The 23,511-nt window shown below is 39.0% G+C and overlaps 1 protein-coding gene across 4 annotated transcripts in view; it reads left to right on the forward strand.

The window, feature by feature from the left end:
* Positions 1 to 22,946, forward strand: part of rc3h2 (ring finger and CCCH-type domains 2) — a 45,121-nt gene extending 22,175 nt beyond the window's left edge. For all 4 annotated transcript variants that reach the window (XM_052525956.1, XM_052525953.1, XM_052525954.1 and 1 more), the window contains exons 15-19: positions 19,109 to 19,325; positions 19,962 to 20,046; positions 21,656 to 21,854; positions 22,238 to 22,362; positions 22,706 to 22,946. In XM_052525956.1, the coding sequence (XP_052381916.1) occupies positions 19,109 to 19,325; positions 19,962 to 20,046; positions 21,656 to 21,854; positions 22,238 to 22,362; positions 22,706 to 22,844 (765 nt within the window). In that variant the 3' untranslated portion in view covers positions 22,845 to 22,946. The remainder of the gene's footprint in view (positions 1 to 19,108; positions 19,326 to 19,961; positions 20,047 to 21,655; positions 21,855 to 22,237; positions 22,363 to 22,705) is intronic.
* The last annotated feature ends 565 nt before the right edge of the window (positions 22,947 to 23,511 follow it).

Genomic DNA, 23,511 nt, shown 5'->3' on the forward strand with positions numbered 1-23,511 from the left:
ACCCTCTTAGAAACACAACTGTATATGAAGTCATATATCAACCACACACCCTCTTAGAAACACAACTGTATATCAACTCATATATCAACATTTACATTTACATTTACATTTAAGTCATTGAGCAGACGCTCTTATCCAGAGCGACTTACAAATTGGTGCATTCACCTTATGACATCCAGTGGAACAGTCACTTTACAATAGTGCATCTAAATCTTAAAAGGGGGGTGAGAAGGATTACTTATCCTATCCTAGGTATTCCTTAAAGAGGTGGGGTTTCAGGTGTCTCCGGAAGGTGGTGATTGACTCCGCTGTCTTGGCGTCGTGAGGGAGTTTGTTCCACCATTGGGGGGCCAGAGCAGCGAACAGTTTTGACTGGGCTGAGCGGGAACTGTACTTCCTCAGTGGTAGGGAGGCGAGCAGGCCAGAGGTGGATCAACCACACACCCTCTTAGAAACACAACTGTATATCAACTCATATATCAACCACACACCCTCTTGGGAAACACAACTATATGTCAACTCATATATCAACCACACACCCTCTTAGAAACACAACTATATGTCAACTCATATATCAACCACACACCCTCTTAGAAACACAACTGTATATCAACTCATATATCAACCACACACCCTCTTAGAAACACAACTGTATATCAACTCATATATCAACCACACACCCTCTTAGAAACACAACTGTATATCAACTCATATATCAACCACACACCCTCTTAGAAAAACAACTATATGTCAACTCATATATCAACCACACACCCTCTTAGAAACACAACTGTATATCAACTCATATATCAACCACACACCCTCTTAGAAACACAACTGTATATCAACTCATATATCAACCACACACCCTCTTAGAAACACAACTGTATATCAACTCATATATCAACCACACACCCTCTTAGAAACACAACTGTATATCAACTCATATATCAACCACACACCCTCTTGGGAAACACAACTATATGTCAACTCATATATCAACCACACACCCTCTTAGAAACACAACTGTATATCAACTCATATATCAACCACACACCCTCTTAGAAACACAACTATATGTCAACTCATATATCAACCACACACCCTCTTGGGAAACACAACTGTATATCAACTCATATATCAACCACACACCCTCTTAGAAGCACAACTGTATATCAACTCATATATCAACCACACACCCTCTTAGAAACACAACTGTATATGGACTCATATATCAACCACACACCCTCTTAGAAACACAACTGTATATCAACTCATATATCAACATTTACATTTACATTTAAGTCATTTAGCAGACACTCTTATCCAGAGCGACTTACAAATTGGTGCATTCACCTTATGACATCCAGTGGAACAGTCACTTTACAATAGTGCATCTAAATCTTAAAAGGGGGGAGAAGGATTACTTATCCTATCCTAGGTATTCCTTAAAGAGGTGGGGTTTCAGGTGTCTCCGGAAGGTGGTGATTTACTCCGCTGTCCTGGCGTCGTGAGGGAGTTTGTTCCACCATTGGGGGGCCAGAGCAGCGAACAGTTTTGACTGGGCTGAGCGGGAACTGTACTTCCTCAGTGGTAGGGAGGCGAGCAGGCCAGAGGTGGATCAACCACACACCCTCTTAGAAACACAACTGTATATCAACTCATATATCAACCACACACCCTCTTGGGAAACACAACTATATGTCAACTCATATATCAACCACACACCCTCTTAGAAACACAACTATATGTCAACTCATATATCAACCACACACCCTCTTAGAAACACAACTGTATATCAACTCATATATCAACCACACACCCTCTTAGAAACACAACTATATGTCAACTCATATATCAACCACACACCCTCTTGGGAAACACAACTATATGTCAACTCATATATCAACCACACACCCTCTTAGAAACACAACTGTATATCAACTCATATATCAACCACACACCCTCTTAGAAACACAACTGTATATCAACTCATATATCAACCACACACCCTCTTGGGAAACACAACTATATGTCAACTCATATATCAACCACACACCCTCTTAGAAACACAACTGTATATCAACTCATATATCAACCACACACCCTCTTAGAAACACAACTGTATATCAACTCATATATCAACCACACACCCTCTTGGGAAACACAACTATATGTCAACTCATATATCAACCACACACCCTCTTATAAACACAACTGTATATCAACTCATATATCAACCACACACCCTCTTAGAAACACAACTATATGTCAACTCATATATCAACCACACACCCTCTTAGAAACACAACTGTATATCAACTCATAAATCAACCACACACCCTCTTAGAAACACAACTGTATATCAACTCATATATCAACCACACACCCTCTTGGGAAACACAACTACATGTCAACTCATATATCAACCACACACCCTCTTAGAAACACAACTGTATATCAACTCATATATCAACCACACACCCTCTTAGAAACACAACTGTATATCAACTCATATATCAACCACACACCCTCTTAGAAACACAACTGTATGTCAACTCATATATCAACCACACACCCTCTTAGAAACACAACTGTATATCAACTCATATATCAACCACACACCCTCTTGAAACACAACTATATATCAACTCATATATCAACCACACACCCTCTTAGAAACACAACTGTATATCAACTCATATATCAACCACACACCCTCTTAGAAACACAACTATATCAACTCATATATCAACCACACCCCTCTGAGAAACACAACTGTATATCAACTCATATATCAACCACACACCCTCTTAGAAACACAACTGTATATGAACTCATATATCACCACACACCCTCTTAGAAACACAACTGTATATCAACTCATATATCAACCACACACCCTCTTAGAAACACAACTGTATATCAACTCATATATCAACCACACACCCTCTTGGGAAACACAACTATATGTCAACTCATATATCAACCACACACCCTCTTAGAAACACAACTGTATATCAACTCATATATCAACCACACACCATCTTAGAAACACAACTGTATATCAACTCATATATCAACCACACACCCTCTTGGGAAACACAACTATATGTCAACTCATATATCAACCACACACCCTCTTAGAAACACAACTGTATATCAACTCATATATCAACCACACACCCTCTTAGAAACACAACTGTATATCAACTCATATATCAACCACACACCCTCTTGGGAAACACAACTATATGTCAACTCATATATCAACCACACACCCTCTTAGAAACACAACTGTATATCAACTCATATATCAACCACACACCCTCTTGGGAAACACAACTATATGTCAACTCATATATCAACCCCACACCCTCTTAGAAACACAACTGTATATCAACTCATATATCAACCACACACCCTCTTAGAAACACAACTATATGTCAACTCATATATCAACCACACACCCTCTTGGGAAACACAACTATATGTCAACTCATATATCAACCACACACCCTCTTAGAAACACAACTGTATATCAACTCATATATCAACCACACACCCTCTTAGAAACACAACTGTATATCAACTCATATATCAACCACACACCCTCTTGGGAAACACAACTATATGTCAACTCATATATCAACCACACACCCTCTTAGAAACACAACTGTATATCAACTCATATATCAACCACACACCCTCTTAGAAACACAACTGTATATCAACTCATATATCAACCACACACCCTCTTGGGAAACACAACTATATGTCAACTCATATATCAACCACACACCCTCTTAGAAACACAACTGTATATCAACTCATATATCAACCACACACCCTCTTAGAAACACAACTATATGTCAACTCATATATCAACCACACACCCTCTTAGAAACACAACTGTATATCAACTCATATATCAACCACACACCCTCTTAGAAACACAACTGTATATCAACTCATATATCAACCACACACCCTCTTGGGAAACACAACTACATGTCAACTCATATATCAACCACACACCCTCTTAGAAACACAACTGTATATCAACTCATATATCAACCACACACCCTCTTAGAAACACAACTGTATATCAACTCATATATCAACCACACACCCTCTTGGGAAACACAACTATATGTCAACTCATATATCAACCACACACCCTCTTAGAAACACAACTGTATATCAACTCATATATCAACCACACACCCTCTTGGGAAACACAACTATATGTCAACTCATATATCAACCACACACCCTCTTAGAAACACAACTGTATATCAACTCATATATCAACCACACACCCTCTTAGAAACACAACTGTATATCAACTCATATATCAACCACACACCCTCTGAGAAACACAACTGTATATCAACTCATATATCAACCACACACCCTCTTAGAAACACAACTGTATATGAACTCATATATCTACCACACACCCTCTTAGAAACACAACTGTATATCAACTCATATATCAACCACACACCCTCTTAGAAACACAACTGTATATCAACTCATATATCAACCACACACCCTCTTGGGAAACACAACTATATGTCAACTCATATATCAACCACACACACTCTTAGAAACACAACTGTATATCAACTCATATATCAACCACACACCATCTTAGAAACACAACTGTATATCAACTCATATATCAACCACACACCCTCTTGGGAAACACAACTATATGTCAACTCATATATCAACCACACACCCTCTTAGAAACACAACTGTATATCAACTCATATATCAACCACACACCCTCTTAGAAACACAACTGTATATCAACTCATATATCAACCACACACCCTCTTGGGAAACACAACTATATGTCAACTCATATATCAACCACACACCCTCTTAGAAACGCAACTGTATATCAACTCATATATCAACCACACACCCTCTTGGGAAACACAACTATATGTCAACTCATATATCAACCCCACACCCTCTTAGAAACACAACTGTATATCAACTCATATATCAACCACACACCCTCTTAGAAACACAACTGTATATCAACTCATATATCAACCACACACCCTCTTGGGAAACACAACTATATGTCAACTCATATATCAACCACACACCCTCTTAGAAACACAACTGTATATCAACTCATATATCAACCACACACCCTCTTAGAAACACAACTGTATATCAACTCATATATCAACCACACACCCTCTTGGGAAACACAACTCTATGTCAACTCATATATCAACCACACACCCTCTTAGAAACACAACTGTATATCAACTCATATATCAACCACACACCCTCTTAGAAACACAACTGTATATATATCAACTCATATATCAACCACACACCCTCTTGGGAAACACAACTACATGTCAACTCATATATCAACCACACACCCTCTTAGAAACACAACTGTATATCAACTCATATATCAACCACACACCATCTTAGAAACACAACTGTATATCAACTCATATATCAACCACACACCCTCTTGGGAAACACAACTATATGTCAACTCATATATCAACCACACACCCTCTTAGAAACACAACTGTATATCAACTCATATATCAACCACACACCCTCTTAGAAACACAACTGTATATCAACTCATATATCAACCACACACCCTCTTGGGAAACACAACTATATGTCAACTCATATATCAACCACACACCCTCTTAGAAACACAACTGTATATCAACTCATATATCAACCACACACCCTCTTGGGAAACACAACTATATGTCAACTCATATATCAACCACACACCCTCTTAGAAACACAACTGTATATCAACTCATATATCAACCACACACCCTCTTAGAAACACAACTGTATATCAACTCATATATCAACCACACACACCCTCTTGGGAAACACAACTATATGTCAACTCATATATCAACCACACACCCTCTTAGAAACACAACTGTATATCAACTCATATATCAACCACACACCCTCTTAGAAACACAACTGTATATCAACTCATATATCAACCACACACCCTCTTGGGAAACACAACTATATGTCAACTCATATATCAACCACACACCCTCTTAGAAACACAACTGTATATCAACTCATATATCAACCACACACCCTCTTAGAAACACAACTGTATATCAACTCATATATCAACCACACACCCTCTTGGGAAACACAACTACATGTCAACTCATATATCAACCACACACCCTCTTAGAAACACAACTGTATATCAACTCATATATCAACCACACACCCTCTTAGAAACACAACTGTATATGAACTCATATATCTACCACACACCCTCTTAGAAACACAACTGTATATCAACTCATATATCAACCACACACCCTCTTAGAAACACAACTGTATATCAACTCATATATCAACCACACACCCTCTTGGGAAACACAACTATATGTCAACTCATATATCAACCACACACCCTCTTAGAAACACAACTGTATATCAACTCATATATCAACCACACACCCTCTTAGAAACACAACTGTATATCAACTCATATATCAACCACACACCCTCTTAGAAACACAACTGTATATCAACTCATATATCAACCACACACCCTCTTAGAAACACAACTGTATATCAACTCATATATCAACCACACACCCTCTTAGAAACACAACTGTATATCAACTCATATATCAACCACACACCCTCTTAGAAACACAACTGTATATCAACTCATATATCAACCACACACCCTCTTACAAACACAACTGTATATCAACTCATATATCAACCACACACCCTCTTAGAAACACAACTGTATATCAACTCATATATCAACCACACACCCTCTTAGAAACACAACTGTATATCAACTCATATATCAACCACACACCCTCTTAGAAACACAACTGTATATCAACTCATATATCAACCACACACCCTCTTAGAAACACAACTGTATATCAACTCATATATCAACCACACACCCTCTTAGAAACACAACTGTATATCAACTCATATATCAACCACACACCCTCTTAGAAACACAACTGTATATCAACTCAAATATCAACCACACACCCTCTTAGAAACACAACTGTATATCAACTCATATATCAACCACACACCCTCTTAGAAACACAACTATATATCAACTCATATATCAACCACACACCCTCTTAGAAACACAACTATATATCAACTCATATATCAACCACACACCCTCTTAGAAACACAACTATATGTCAACTCATATATCAACCACACACCCTCTTAGAAACACAACTGTATATCAACTCATATATCAACCACACACCCTCTTAGAAACACAACTATATGTCAACTCATATATCAACCACACACCCTCTTAGAAACACAACTATATATCAACTCATATATCAACCACACACCCTCTTAGAAACACAACTGTATATCAACTCATATATCAACCACACACCCTCTTAGAAACACAACTGTATATCAACTCATATATCAACCACACACCCTCTTAGAAACACAACTGTATATCAACTCATATATCAACCACACACCCTCTTAGAAACACAACTGTATATCAACTCATATATCAACCACACACCCTCTTAGAAACACAACTATATGTCAACTCATATATCAACCACACACCCTCTTAGAAACACAACTGTATATCAACTCATATATCAACCACACACCCTCTTAGAAACACAACTGTATATCAACTCATATATCAACCACACACCCTCTTGGGAAACACAACTATATGTCAACTCATATATCAACCACACACCCTCTTAGAAACACAACTGTATATCAACTCATATATCAACCACACACCCTCTTAGAAACACAACTGTATATCAACTCATATATCAACCACACACCCTCTTAGAAACACAACTGTATATCAACTCATATATCAACCACACACCCTCTTAGAAACACAACTGTATATCAACTCATATATCAACCACACACCCTCTTAGAAACACAACTGTATATCAACTCATATATCAACCACACACCCTCTTAGAAACACAACTGTATATCAACTCATATATCAACCACACACCCTCTTAGAAACACAACTGTATATCAACTCATATATCAACCACACACCCTCTTAGAAACACAACTGTATATCAACTCATATATCAACCACACACCCTCTTAGAAACACAACTGTATATCAACTCATATATCAACCACACACCCTCTTAGAAACACAACTGTATATCAACTCATATATCAACCACACACCCTCTTAGAAACACAACTGTATATCAACTCATATATCAACCACACACCCTCTTAGAAACACAACTGTATATCAACTCATATATCAACCACACACCCTCTTAGAAACACAACTGTATATCAACTCATATATCAACCACACACCCTCTTAGAAACACAACTGTATATCAACTCATATATCAACCACACACCCTCTTAGAAACACAACTGTATATCAACTCATATATCAACCACACACCCTCTTAGAAACACAACTGTATATCAACTCATATATCAACCACACACCTCTTAGAAACACAACTGTATATCAACTCATATATCAACCACACACCTCTTAGAAACACAACTGTATATCAACTCATATATCAACCACACACCCTCTTAGAAACACAACTGTATATCAACTCATATATCAACCACACACCCTCTTAGAAACACAACTATATATCAACTCATATATCAACCACACACCCTCTTAGAAACACAACTGTATATCAACTCATATATCAACCACACACCCTCTTAGAAACACAACTGTATATCAACTCATATATCAACCACACACCCTCTTAGAAACACAACTGTATATCAACTCATATATCAACCACACACCCTCTTAGAAACACAACTATATGTCAACTCATATATCAACCACACACCCTCTTGGGAAACACAACTATATGTCAACTCATATATCAACCACACACCCTCTTAGAAACACAACTGTATATCAACTCATATATCAACCACACACCCTCTTAGAAACACAACTGTATATCAACTCAAATATCAACCACACACCCTCTTAGAAACACAACTGTATATCAACTCATATATCAACCACACACCCTCTTAGAAACACAACTATATATCAACTCATATATCAACCACACACCCTCTTAGAAACACAACTATATATCAACTCATATATCAACCACACACCCTCTTGGGAAACACAACTATATGTCAACTCATATATCAACCACACACCCTCTGAGAAACACAACTGTATATCAACTCATATATCAACCACACACCCTCTTAGAAACACAACTATATGTCAACTCATATATCAACCACACACCCTCTTAGAAACACAACTATATATCAACTCATATATCAACCACACACCCTCTTAGAAACACAACTGTATATCAACTCATATATCAACCACACACCCTCTTAGAAACACAACTGTATATCAACTCATATATCAACCACACACCCTCTTAGAAACACAACTGTATATCAACTCATATATCAACCACACACCCTCTTAGAAACACAACTATATATCAACTCATATATCAACCACACACCCTCTGGGAAACACAACTATATGTCAACTCATATATCAACCACACACCCTCTTAGAAACACAACTGTATATGAACTCATATATCAACCACACACCCTCTTAGAAACACAACTGTATATCAACTCATATATCAACCACACACCCTCTTGGGAAACACAACTATATGTCAACTCATATATCAACCACACACCCTCTTAGAAACACAACTGTATATCAACTCATATATCAACCACACACCCTCTTAGAAACACAACTGTATATCAACTCATATATCAACCACACACCCTCTTAGAAACACAACTGTATATCAACTCATATATCAACCACACACCCTCTTAGAAACACAACTGTATATCAACTCATATATCAACCACACACCCTCTTAGAAACACAACTGTATATCAACTCATATATCAACCACACACCCTCTTAGAAACACAACTGTATATCAACTCCTATATCAACCACACACCCTCTTAGAAACACAACTGTATATCAACTCATATATCAACCACACACCTCTTAGAAACACAACTGTATAAACTCATATATCAACCACACACCCTCTTAGAAACACAACTGTATATCAACTCATATATCAACCACACACCCTCTTAGAAACACAACTGTATATCAACTCATATATCAACCACACACCCTCTTAGAAACACAACTGTATATCAACTCATATATCAACCACACACCCTCTTAGAAACACAACTGTATATCAACTCATATATCAACCACACACCCTCTTAGAAACACAACTGTATATCAACTCATATATCAACCACACACCCTCTTAGAAACACAACTATATATCAACTCATATATCAACCACACACCCTCTTAGAAACACAACTGTATATCAACTCATATATCAACCACACACTCTCTTACAAGCACAACTGTATATCAACTCATATATCAACCACACACCCTCTTAGAAACACAACTGTATATCAACTCATATATCAACCACACACCCTCTTAGAAACACAACTGTATATCAACTCATATATCAACCACACACTCTCTTAGAAGCACAACTGTATATCAACTCATATATCAACCACACACCCTCTTAGAAACACAACTGTATATCAACTCATATATCAACCACACACCCTCTTAGAAACACAACTATATGTCAACTCATATATCAACCACACACCCTCTTAGAAACACAACTGTATATCAACTCATATATCAACCACACACTCTCTTAGAAGCACAACTGTATATCAACTCATATATCAACCACACACCCTCTTAGAAACACAACTGTATATCAACTCATTTATCAACCACACACCCTCTTAGAAACACAACTATATGTCAACTCATATATCAACCACACACCCTCTTGGGAAACACAACTATATGTCAACTCATATATCAACCACACACCCTCTTAGAAACACAACTGTATATCAACTCATATATCAACCACACACCCTCTTAGAAACACAACTGTATATCAACTCATATATCAACCACACACCCTCTTAGAAACACAACTGTATATCAACTCATATATCAACCACACACCCTCTTAGAAACACAACTATATATCAACTCATATATCAACCACACACCCTCTTAGAAACACAACTGTATATCAACTCATATATCAACCACACACTCTCTTAGAAGCACAACTGTATATCAACTCCTATATCAACCACACACCCTCTTAGAAACACAACTGTATATGAACTCATATATCAACCACACACCCTCTTAGAAACACAACTGTATATCAACTCATATATCAACCACACACCCTCTTAGAAACACAACTGTATATCAACTCATATATCAACCACACACCCTCTTAGAAACACAACTGTATATCAACTCATATATCAACCACACACCCTCTTAGAAACACAACTGTATATCAACTCATATATCAACCACACACCCTCTTAGAAACACAACTGTATATCAACCACACACCCTCTTAGAAACACAACTGTATATCAACTCATATATCAACCACACACCCTCTTAGAAACACAACTGTATATCAACTCATATATCAACCACACACCCTCTTAGAAACACAACTGTATATCAACTCATATATCAACCACACACCCTCTTAGAAGCACAACTGTATATCAACTCATATATCAACCACACACCCTCTTAGAAACACAACTGTATATCAACTCATATATCAACCACACACTCTCTTAGAAGCACAACTGTATATCAACTCATATATCAACCACACACCCTCTTAGAAACACAACTGTATATGAACTCATATATCAACCACACACCCTCTTAGAAACACAACTGTATATCAACTCATATATCAACATTTACATTTACATTTACATTTAAGTCATTTAGCAGACGCTCTTATCCAGAGCGACTTACAAATTGGTGCATTCACCTTATGACATCCAGTGGAACAGTCACTTTACAATAGTGCATCTAAATCTTAAAAGGGGGGTGAGAAGGATTACTTATCCTATCCTAGGTATTCCTTAAAGAGGTGGGGTTTCAGGTGTCTCCGGAAGGTGGTGATTGACTCCGCTGTCTTGGCGTCGTGAGGGACTTTGTTCCACCATTGGGGGGCCAGAGCAGCGAACAGTTTTGACTGGGCTGAGCGGGAACTGTACTTCCTCAGTGGTAGGGAGGCGAGCAGGCCAGAGGTGGATCAACCACACACCCTCTTAGAAACACAACTGTATATCAACTCATATATCAACCACACACCCTCTTGGGAAACACAACTATATGTCAACTCATATATCAACCACACACCCTCTTAGAAACACAACTATATGTCAACTCATATATCAACCACACACCCTCTTAGAAACACAACTGTATATCAACTCATATATCAACCACACACCCTCTTAGAAACACAACTGTATATCAACTCATATATCAACCACACACCCTCTTAGAAACACAACTGTATATCAACTCATATATCAACCACACACCCTCTTAGAAAAACAACTATATGTCAACTCATATATCAACCACACACCCTCTTAGAAACACAACTGTATATCAACTCATATATCAACCACACACCCTCTTAGAAACACAACTGTATATCAACTCATATATCAACCACACACCCTCTTAGAAACACAACTGTATATCAACTCATATATCAACCACACACCCTCTTAGAAACACAACTGTATATCAACTCATATATCAACCACACACCCTCTTGGGAAACACAACTATATGTCAACTCATATATCAACCACACACCCTCTTAGAAACACAACTGTATATCAACTCATATATCAACCACACACCCTCTTAGAAACACAACTGTATATCAACTCATATATCAACCACACACACTCTTAGAAACACAACTGTATATCAACTCATATATCAACCACACACCCTCTTAGAAACACAACTGTATATCAACTCATATATCAACCACACACCCTCTTAGAAACACAACTGTATATCAACTCATATATCAACCACACACCCTCTTAGAAACACAACTGTATATCAACTCATATATCAACCACACACCCTCTTAGAAACACAACTATATGTCAACGCATATATCAACCACACACCCTCTTAGAAACACAACTGTATATCAACTCATATATCAACCACACACCCTCTTAGAAACACAACTGTATATGAACTCATATATCAACCACACACCCTCTTAGAAACACAACTGTATATCAACTCATATATCAACATTTACATTTACATTTAAGTCATTTAGCAGACACTCTTATCCAGAGCGACTTACAAATTGGTGCATTCACCTTATGACATCCAGTGGAACAGTCACTTTACAATAGTGCATCTAAATCTTAAAAGGGGGGGGGGGGAGAAGGATTACTTATCCTATCCTAGGTATTCCTTAAAGAGGTGGGGTTTCAGGTGTCTCCGGAAGGTGGTGATTTACTCCGCTGTCCTGGCGTCGTGAGGGAGTTTGTTCCACCATTGGGGGGCCAGAGCAGCGAACAGTTTTGACTGGGCTGAGCGGGAACTGTACTTCCTCAGTGGTAGGGAGGCGAGCAGGCCAGAGGTGGATCAACCACACACCCTCTTAGAAACACAACTGTATATCAACTCATATATCAACCACACACCCTCTTGGGAAACACAACTATATGTCAACTCATATATCAACCACACACCCTCTTAGAAACACAACTATATGTCAACTCATATATCAACCACACACCCTCTTAGAAACACAACTGTATATCAACTCATATATCAACCACACACCCTCTTAGAAACACAACTATATGTCAACTCATATATCAACCACACACCCTCTTGGGAAACACAACTATATGTCAACTCATATATCAACCACACACCCTCTTAGAAACACAACTGTATATCAACTCATATATCAACCACACACCCTCTTAGAAACACAACTGTATATCAACTCATATATCAACCACACACCCTCTTGGGAAACACAACTATATGTCAACTCATATATCAACCACACACCCTCTTAGAAACACAACTATATGTCAACTCATATATCAACCACACACCCTCTTAGAAACACAACTGTATATCAACTCATATATCAACCACACACCCTCTTAGAAACACAACTATATGTCAACTCATATATCAACCACACACCCTCTTGGGAAACACAACTATATGTCAACTCATATATCAACCACACACCCTCTTAGAAACACAACTGTATATCAACTCATATATCAACCACACACCCTCTTAGAAACACAACTGTATATCAACTCATATATCAACCACACACCCTCTTGGGAAACACAACTATATGTCAACTCATATATCAACCACACACCCTCTTAGAAACACAACTGTATATCAACTCATATATCAACCACACACCCTCTTAGAAACACAACTGTATATCAACTCATATATCAACACCACACCCTCTTGGGAAACACAACTATATGTCAACTCATATATCAACCACACACCCTCTTAGAAACACAACTGTATATCAACTCATATATCAACCACACACCCTCTTAGAAACACAACTATATGTCAACTCATATATCAACCACACACCCTCTTAGAAACACAACTGTATATCAACTCATATATCAACCACACACCCTCTTAGAAACACAACTGTATATCAACTCATATATCAACCACACACCCTCTTGGGAAACACAACTACATGTCAACTCATATATCAACCACACACCCTCTTAGAAACACAACTGTATATCAACTCATATATCAACCACACACCCTCTTAGAAACACAACTGTATATCAACTCATATATCAACCACACACCCTCTTGGGAAACACAACTATATGTCAACTCATATATCAACCACACACCCTCTTAGAAACACAACTGTATATCAACTCATATATCAACCACACACCCTCTTGGGAAACACAACTATATGTCAACTCATATATCAACCACACACCCTCTTAGAAACACAACTGTATATCAACTCATATATCAACCACACACCTCTTAGAAACACAACTGTATATCAACTCATATATCAACCACACACCCTCTGAGAAACACAACTGTATATCAACTCATATATCAACCACACACCCTCTTAGAAACACAACTGTATATGAACTCATATATCTACCACACACCCTCTTAGAAACACAACTGTATATCAACTCATATATCAACCACACACCCTCTTAGAAACACAACTGTATATCAACTCATATATCAACCACACACCCTCTTGGGAAACACAACTATATGTCAACTCATATATCAACCACACACACTCTTAGAAACACAACTGTATATCAACTCATATATCAACCACACACCATCTTAGAAACACAACTGTATATCAACTCATATATCAACCACACACCCTCTTGGGAAACACAACTATATGTCAACTCATATATCAACCACACACCCTCTTAGAAACACAACTGTATATCAACTCATATATCAACCACACACCCTCTTAGAAACACAACTGTATATCAACTCATATATCAACCACACACCCTCTTGGGAAACACAACTATATGTCAACTCATATATCAACCACACACCCTCTTAGAAACACAACTGTATATCAACTCATATATCAACCACACACCCTCTTGGGAAACACAACTATATGTCAACTCATATATCAACCCCACACCCTCTTAGAAACACAACTGTATATCAACTCATATATCAACCACACACCCTCTTAGAAACACAACTGTATATCAACTCATATATCAACCACACACCCTCTTGGGAAACACAACTATATGTCAACTCATATATCAACCACACACCCTCTTAGAAACACAACTGTATATCAACTCATATATCAACCACACACCCTCTTAGAAACACAACTGTATATCAACTCATATATCAACCACACACCCTCTTGGGAAACACAACTCTATGTCAACTCATATATCAACCACACACCCTCTTAGAAACACAACTGTATATCAACTCATATATCAACCACACACCCTCTTAGAAACACAACTGTATATATATCAACTCATATATCAACCACACACCCTCTTGGGAAACACAACTACATGTCAACTCATATATCAACCACACACCCTCTTAGAAACACAACTGTATATCAACTCATATATCAACCACACACCATCTTAGAAACACAACTGTATATCAACTCATATATCAACCACACACCCTCTTGGGAAACACAACTATATGTCAACTCATATATCAACCACACACCCTCTTAGAAACACAACTGTATATCAACTCATATATCAACCACACACCCTCTTAGAAACACAACTGTATATCAACTCATATATCAACCACACACCCTCTTGGGAAACACAACTATATGTCAACTCATATATCAACCACACACCCTCTTAGAAACACAACTGTATATCAACTCATATATCAACCACACACCCTCTTGGGAAACACAACTATATGTCAACTCATATATCAACCACACACCCTCTTAGAAACACAACTGTATATCAACTCATATATCAACAACACACCCTCTTAGAAACACAACTGTATATCAACTCATATATCAACCACACACCCTCTTGGGAAACACAACTATATATCAACTCATATATCAACCACACACCCTCTTGGGAAACACAACTATATGTCAACTCATATATCAACCACACACCCTCTTAGAAACACAACTGTATATCAACTCATATATCAACCACACACCCTCTTAGAAACACAACTGTATATGAACTCATATATCAACCACACACCCTCTTAGAAACACAACTGTATATCAACTCATATATCAACCACACACCCTCTTAGAAACACAATTGTATATCAACTCATATATCAACCCCACACCCTCTTAGAAACACAACTGTATATCAACTCATATATCAACCACACAACCTCTTAGAAACACAACTGTATATCAACTCATATATCAACCACACACCATCTTAGAAACACAACTGTATATGAACTCATATATCAACCACACACCCTCTTAGAAACACAACTGTATATCAACTCATATATCAACCACACACCCTCTTAGAAACACAACTATATGTCAACTCATATATCAACCACACACCCTCTTAGAAACACAACTATATATCAACTCATATATCAACCACACACCCTCTTAGAAACACAACTGTATATCAACTCATATATCAACCACACACCCTCTTAGAAACACAACTGTATATCAACTCATATATCAACCACACACCCTCTTAGAAACACAACTGTATATCAACTCATATATCAACCACACACCCTCTTAGAAACACAACTATATATCAACTCATATATCAACCACACACCCTCTGGGAAACACAACTATATGTCAACTCATATATCAACCACACACCCTCCTAGAAACACAACTGTATATGAACTCATATATCAACCACACACCCTCTTAGAAACACAACTGTATATCAACTCATATATCAACCACACACCCTCTTGGGAAACACAACTATATGTCAACTCATATATCAACCACACACCCTCTTAGAAACACAACTGTATATCAACTCATATATCAACCACACACCCTCTTAGAAACACAACTGTATATCAACTCATATATCAACCACACACCCTCTTAGAAACACAACTGTATATCAACTCATATATCAACCACACACCCTCTTAGAAACACAACTGTATATCAACTCATATATCAACCACACACCCTCTTAGAAACACAACTGTATATCAACTCATATATCAACCACACACCCTCTTAGAAACACAACTGTATATCAACTCCTATATCAACCACACACCCTCTTAGAAACACAACTGTATATCAACTCATATATCAACCACACACCCTCTTAGAAACACAACTGTATATCAACTCATATATCAACCACACACCCTCTTAGAAACACAACTGTATATCAACTCATATATCAACCACACACCCTCTTAGAAACACAACTGTATATCAACTCATACATCAACCACACACCCTCTTAGAAACACAACTGTATATCAACTCATATATCAACCACACACCCTCTTAGAAACACAACTGTATAAACTCACAACCACACACCCTCTTAGAAACACAACTGTATATGAACTCATATATCAACCACACACCCTCTTAGAAACACAACTGTATATCAACTCATATATCAACCACACACCCTCTTAGAAACACAACTATATGTCAACTCATATATCAACCACACACCCTCTTAGAAACACAACTATATATCAACTCATATATCAACCACACACCCTCTTAGAAACACAACTGTATATCAACTCATATATCAACCACACACCCTCTTGGGAAACACAACTATATGTCAACTCATATATCAACCACACACCCTCTTAGAAACACAACTATATATCAACTCATATATCAACCACACACCCTCTTAGAAACACAACTGTATATCAACTCATATATCAACCACACACCCTCTTAGAAACACAACTGTATATCAACCACACACCCTCTTAGAAACACAACTATATATCAACTCATATATCAACCACACACCCTCTGAGAAACACAACTGTATATCAACTCATATATCAACCACACACCCTCTTAGAAACACAACTGTATACCAACTCATGTATCAACCACACACCCTCTGAGAAACACAACTGTATATCAACTCATATATCAACCACACACCCTCTTAGAAACACAACTGTATATCAACTCATATATCAACCACACACCCTCTTAGAAACACAACTATATATCAACTCATATATCAACCACACACCCTCTTAGAAACACAACTATATATCAACTCATATATCAACCCCACACCCTCTTAGAAACAATGCTATATATCATCTCCGACTCATATTAATATGCCCTAAGGAACATAACGCGGCAAACACATTTGAGTGGGTACTGTACATCATGATGACTCATTGTCTCTACATTGAAGTATGGCTTGGACAAGTAATCAAATAGAAATCTCAACCTTAAAGTTGAGAGAAATAATGAATCTGCAGGTTCTTATGTAATGTCACGAGTGCAACCTCCAATGACTTCCCCATGTAAAACGCTGTATCTTCCAGGAAGTAGAGAATGGTGAAAGGAAACGGTGGCTCCACACATTTGAGCCGTACCGTCGTCTGAAAGACGAGGATCCCATCATCCCATTTGGAGAGGGACCCATCATCTCGAAATGGGGGGCTATCTCCCGCGCCTCCCGTACAGGGTACCACACCACTGACCCCGTCCAGGCCACAGCCTGCCAGGGAAGCAACAGCACCACCCCCGTCAACTTCAGAGGTGAGGAGGGGATAGTGGTGGCGAGGCTTTAGCTTCGCGGGTTAACACGCTGTATTCACAGGAAACCTGGGTTCAAACCTTTCGGTTACAGCAGGGGCGGAAGGGTTCTGACATGTAGAAGTCAAATGTTGCCCCTCCTTTTGGCTTCTTGTCAATACTGCTATACTATTTGACTCATAGTCCCTCCGGTGGTGTGTACCGGGTGGAACCGGCAGCCGCACTGAAATGACAGCAGCCGTTATGGATTAAGAAAGCTACTCCGTGTTAAAACCGTCAGTCCTTTTGAATGATTATTCATTTGTCATTTCAGGTAATGAATGTGGAACATTGTGGTTCGAAATAAATCTCTTCAACCTCAGAGAGGTGCAGAACTCGCTCGGGCCGGCCGCTGTGCTGGCACCGAGCAGAAACGTCTTAACGTGTGGAGGGATTACAGTGTGAATATAAATGAAAGTTGTCTCTCATCTCCAGGCCCTGAATGCAACCCGGCTCTCTGCAGAGGCTCAGTGGAGCACCGGGTTCACTGCAGTCAGCGTTCCCCTGTGATCACTTCAGCATAGTGTGAAGGGCGGGGAAATGCATTGCTATCGGTTGTTCACTGTTACTATTCTAAATCTATGCTTGTTTATATTCCAGATTATGGCCCACACATCGGTCACGGGGACTACAGGTGGAGCTCCTGTGGGTCTGACTCGTCCAGCCACTCGAGTTTCCTAGAGAGGTATAGTATAGACTCTGTACCATACTATACTTTACTGTACTACAGTATAGACTCTGTACCATACTATACTTTACTGTACTACAGTATAGACTCTGTACCATACTATACTTTACTGTACTACAGTATAGACTCTGTACCATACTATACTTTACTGTACTACAGTATAGGCTCTGTACCATACTATACTTTACTGTACTACAGTATAGACTCTGTACCATACTATACTTTACTGTACTACAGTATAGACTCTGTACCATACTATACTTTACTGTACTACAGTATAGGCTCTGTACCATACTATACTTTACTGTACCACAGTATAGACTCTGTACCATACTATACTTTACTGTACCACAGTATAGACTCTGTACCATACTATACTTTACTGTACCACAGTATAGACTCTTTACCATACTATACTTTACTGTACTACATACAGTATAGACTCTGTACCATACTATACTTTACTGTACTACAGTATAGACTCTGTACCATACTATACTTTACTGTACCACAGTATAGGCTCTGTACCATACTATACTTTACTGTACCACAGTATAGACTCTGTACCATACTATACTTTACTGTACTACAGTATAGACTCTGTACCATACTATACTTTACTGTACTACAGTATAGACTCTGTACCATACTATACTTTACTGTACTACAGTATAGACTCTGTACCATACTATACTTTACTGTACTACAGTATAGACTCTGTACCATACTATACTTTACTGTACTACAGTATAGACTCTGTACCATACTATACTTTACTGTACTACAGTATAGACTCTGTACCATACTATACTTTACTGTACTACAGTATAGACTCTGTACCATACTATACTTTACTGTACCACAGTATAGACTCTGTACCATACTATACTTTACTGTACTACAGTATAGACTCTGTACCATACTATACTTTACTGTACTACAGTATAGACTCTGTACCATACTATACTTTACTGTACTATACTACATACCATATCTTATCACCCCCGTTTCTCTCTTTCCCCTAAACAAAGGCAGGTTTTCTTTAATTTCTGTATTTTTTTTGGGGGGGCGTTTTACTTCGATGTCCTCCTGTATGTTTGCAGCGGAGCGTTCGTTTGCTCGCCGTGACTGTGGGAGGTGTTGTTTTCAACCCTCTCCTCTCCTCTCCTCTCCTCTCCTCTCCTCTCCTCTCCTCTCCTCTCCTCTCCTCCCCTCTCCTCTCCTCTCCTCTCCTCCCCTCCCCTCCCCTCCCCTCCCCTCTCCTCCCCTCCCCTCCTCTCCTCCTCCTCCTCCTCTCATTGTACTGCAGTCGGTTCCTTTTCTCTCTCCTTAGACTATAAATAGAGCGGTTCTCTAAGCCCTCTGCTTGTTTGCTGCCTGTTCACGTTCTGACTCTGACTTACCGTCTCTGTATTTGTGATTGGAGTGGGGAATCTAGTCCTCTGTGCTCCACAAGTCTCTCGCTTTTACTGTCAGTACATCAGCTATTTGCATCATTTCACTCAGAATGCACATGAAATAACATTACAGTATAAAGGCACTGTTTCACCATCACTTTGAATATCTGAAGCAGCACATACCGTGAAGATTTCCTGTGTGTCCACAGTGACCAGCTGGGAGTGTGTGAGCTTTCTGCCCGTGACCGGTCCTTCGGCAGTGGAGAGAAGGCTGGTGCAGGAGGCCTGCTGCAGACTGACTACTGTAAGGACATGACAGAGAGCGAACCGGACAGAGACATTGAGCTGGAGCTGTCTGTACTAGACATGGAGGACATTGACCTGCAGGACAACAGTCAACAATCGGAGGTGCAGGGACGTCGTTATGGCTGCGTTTACACAGGCATTCCAATTCTGATATTTTTTTCCCACTAGTTGGTCTTTTGACCAATCACATCATATATTTTCACGTCAGATCTTTTTCAGAGCTGATCGCATTGGTCAAGAGACAAAGAACAGACAGAATTGGGCTGCCTGTGTAAACACAGCCAATATCCTCTTAATGTGTCTTATTAATTGATTGATTTATTGATTGGTTGGTTGATTCATAATTTGTCTATGTCCTCCTAAAGGAGGATCTGTGTGGGAACTGTAATGTGGTGCAATGGTACAGCATGGGCTTGAGTGATGTCATCTCTGTGTGACTGTTTTTCTACTACATCACTGACTGACTTCTTATCCGGATGTCCTAGGAGTCCCTTGAGCTAAGGGACCCCCACCTCCTCACCCCTCCCAGCAGTGAACCCCAGAGGAGCCAGACAGACAAGCTGTCCGCTGACAAGATGGAGGCTCACCTGATGAAGAAGATGGCCTTCAGGTGAGCTGGGTCAACTACTATCCTCGCCTCAACCAGTGTCTGGCAATACAAGGCTAGTAAAACACTAAAACACACCAGTAGCAAAGGATGAATATTGATGTGGTCCTTACCTCGTCTAGGACAATCAATTCAATTCAATAAACTTCATTTATCCCCAAGGGGCAATTATTTTTGGCATGCATGGTCATAACGTGGTCATACACACTTGGGTGAGAAAACCTGACCTAGAATAAACATGTGCTCCCTGTACTGCAGCTTCTCTGTTACTGTCAAGGAATATAAAATAGATCTCTTCTATTTCTTGTTCACTGATCGGAGCCCCTTCTGTACCTCTGTGTTCCAGGAAGTCTCTCTCCCCTGGAGGACTGGGCTCGGGAGGCCTCAGTGTGGGGAAGCTGATGATGAGAACCGGCCCTCCAAGGCTTGGGGACATGGGCCCTCGCCCCAACACAGGCCCCGAGATGCTGCTCAACGGCAGTTGAGAGGGCAGAGACACCCCACCGCTACAAAGCTCCTAGAGCTGCTGTCACAGTAACATCTTAGGGTCGTATAGGCCTGTATCACCAGACACTGATCAGGTCTCCTCCCCCTAATATCACTAGTAAAAAAGGGTACATGCTGTACAGTATGCTCCTTTAGACGACAGCGAGTGTCGTTATCGAACTTGACAAAGAGAGACTTCTGGTTGAGACACAAACACCAATAGGCTTCATGGTATTTCCTCTTTTCTCACCCGGCAAGGTTTTCAATCAATCGGTTTCTTTTTTGTTCTTTTTTTTTTGTTCTTGGTTTTGATCATATGCTTGTGTGACCTGCTCGCTCTCCAATGCCTTCAGGGATGGTGATGATGGTGTTTAAAACGCTTCATATGGCATCCGGTAGTCTTCTATTCATTAGTTCTACAAGGTTCACACGGTGACGAAGGTGCTCGGCACTATCGGGTGTGAAGGCATATCGGTATCTGTTGATATCGGATGATAACAATAACAATACAATACTATGTATCTGTCGTCTTAGGAATGATATTTGCATGTCGAAAATGCCAAGTCTTTACTTTCAAAAGGAGAGTGCTAATTGAACAGGGTTCATAGGTCATGAAAGATGTTAAAAAAAGAAAGGAACTTTAAAAAAAGAAAGGAACAGGAAGAC

This window comes from Oncorhynchus keta, chromosome 9 (assembly GCF_023373465.1).
Source record: "Oncorhynchus keta strain PuntledgeMale-10-30-2019 chromosome 9, Oket_V2, whole genome shotgun sequence".
In the NCBI taxonomy this organism is placed as follows: Eukaryota; Metazoa; Chordata; class Actinopteri; order Salmoniformes; family Salmonidae; genus Oncorhynchus; species Oncorhynchus keta.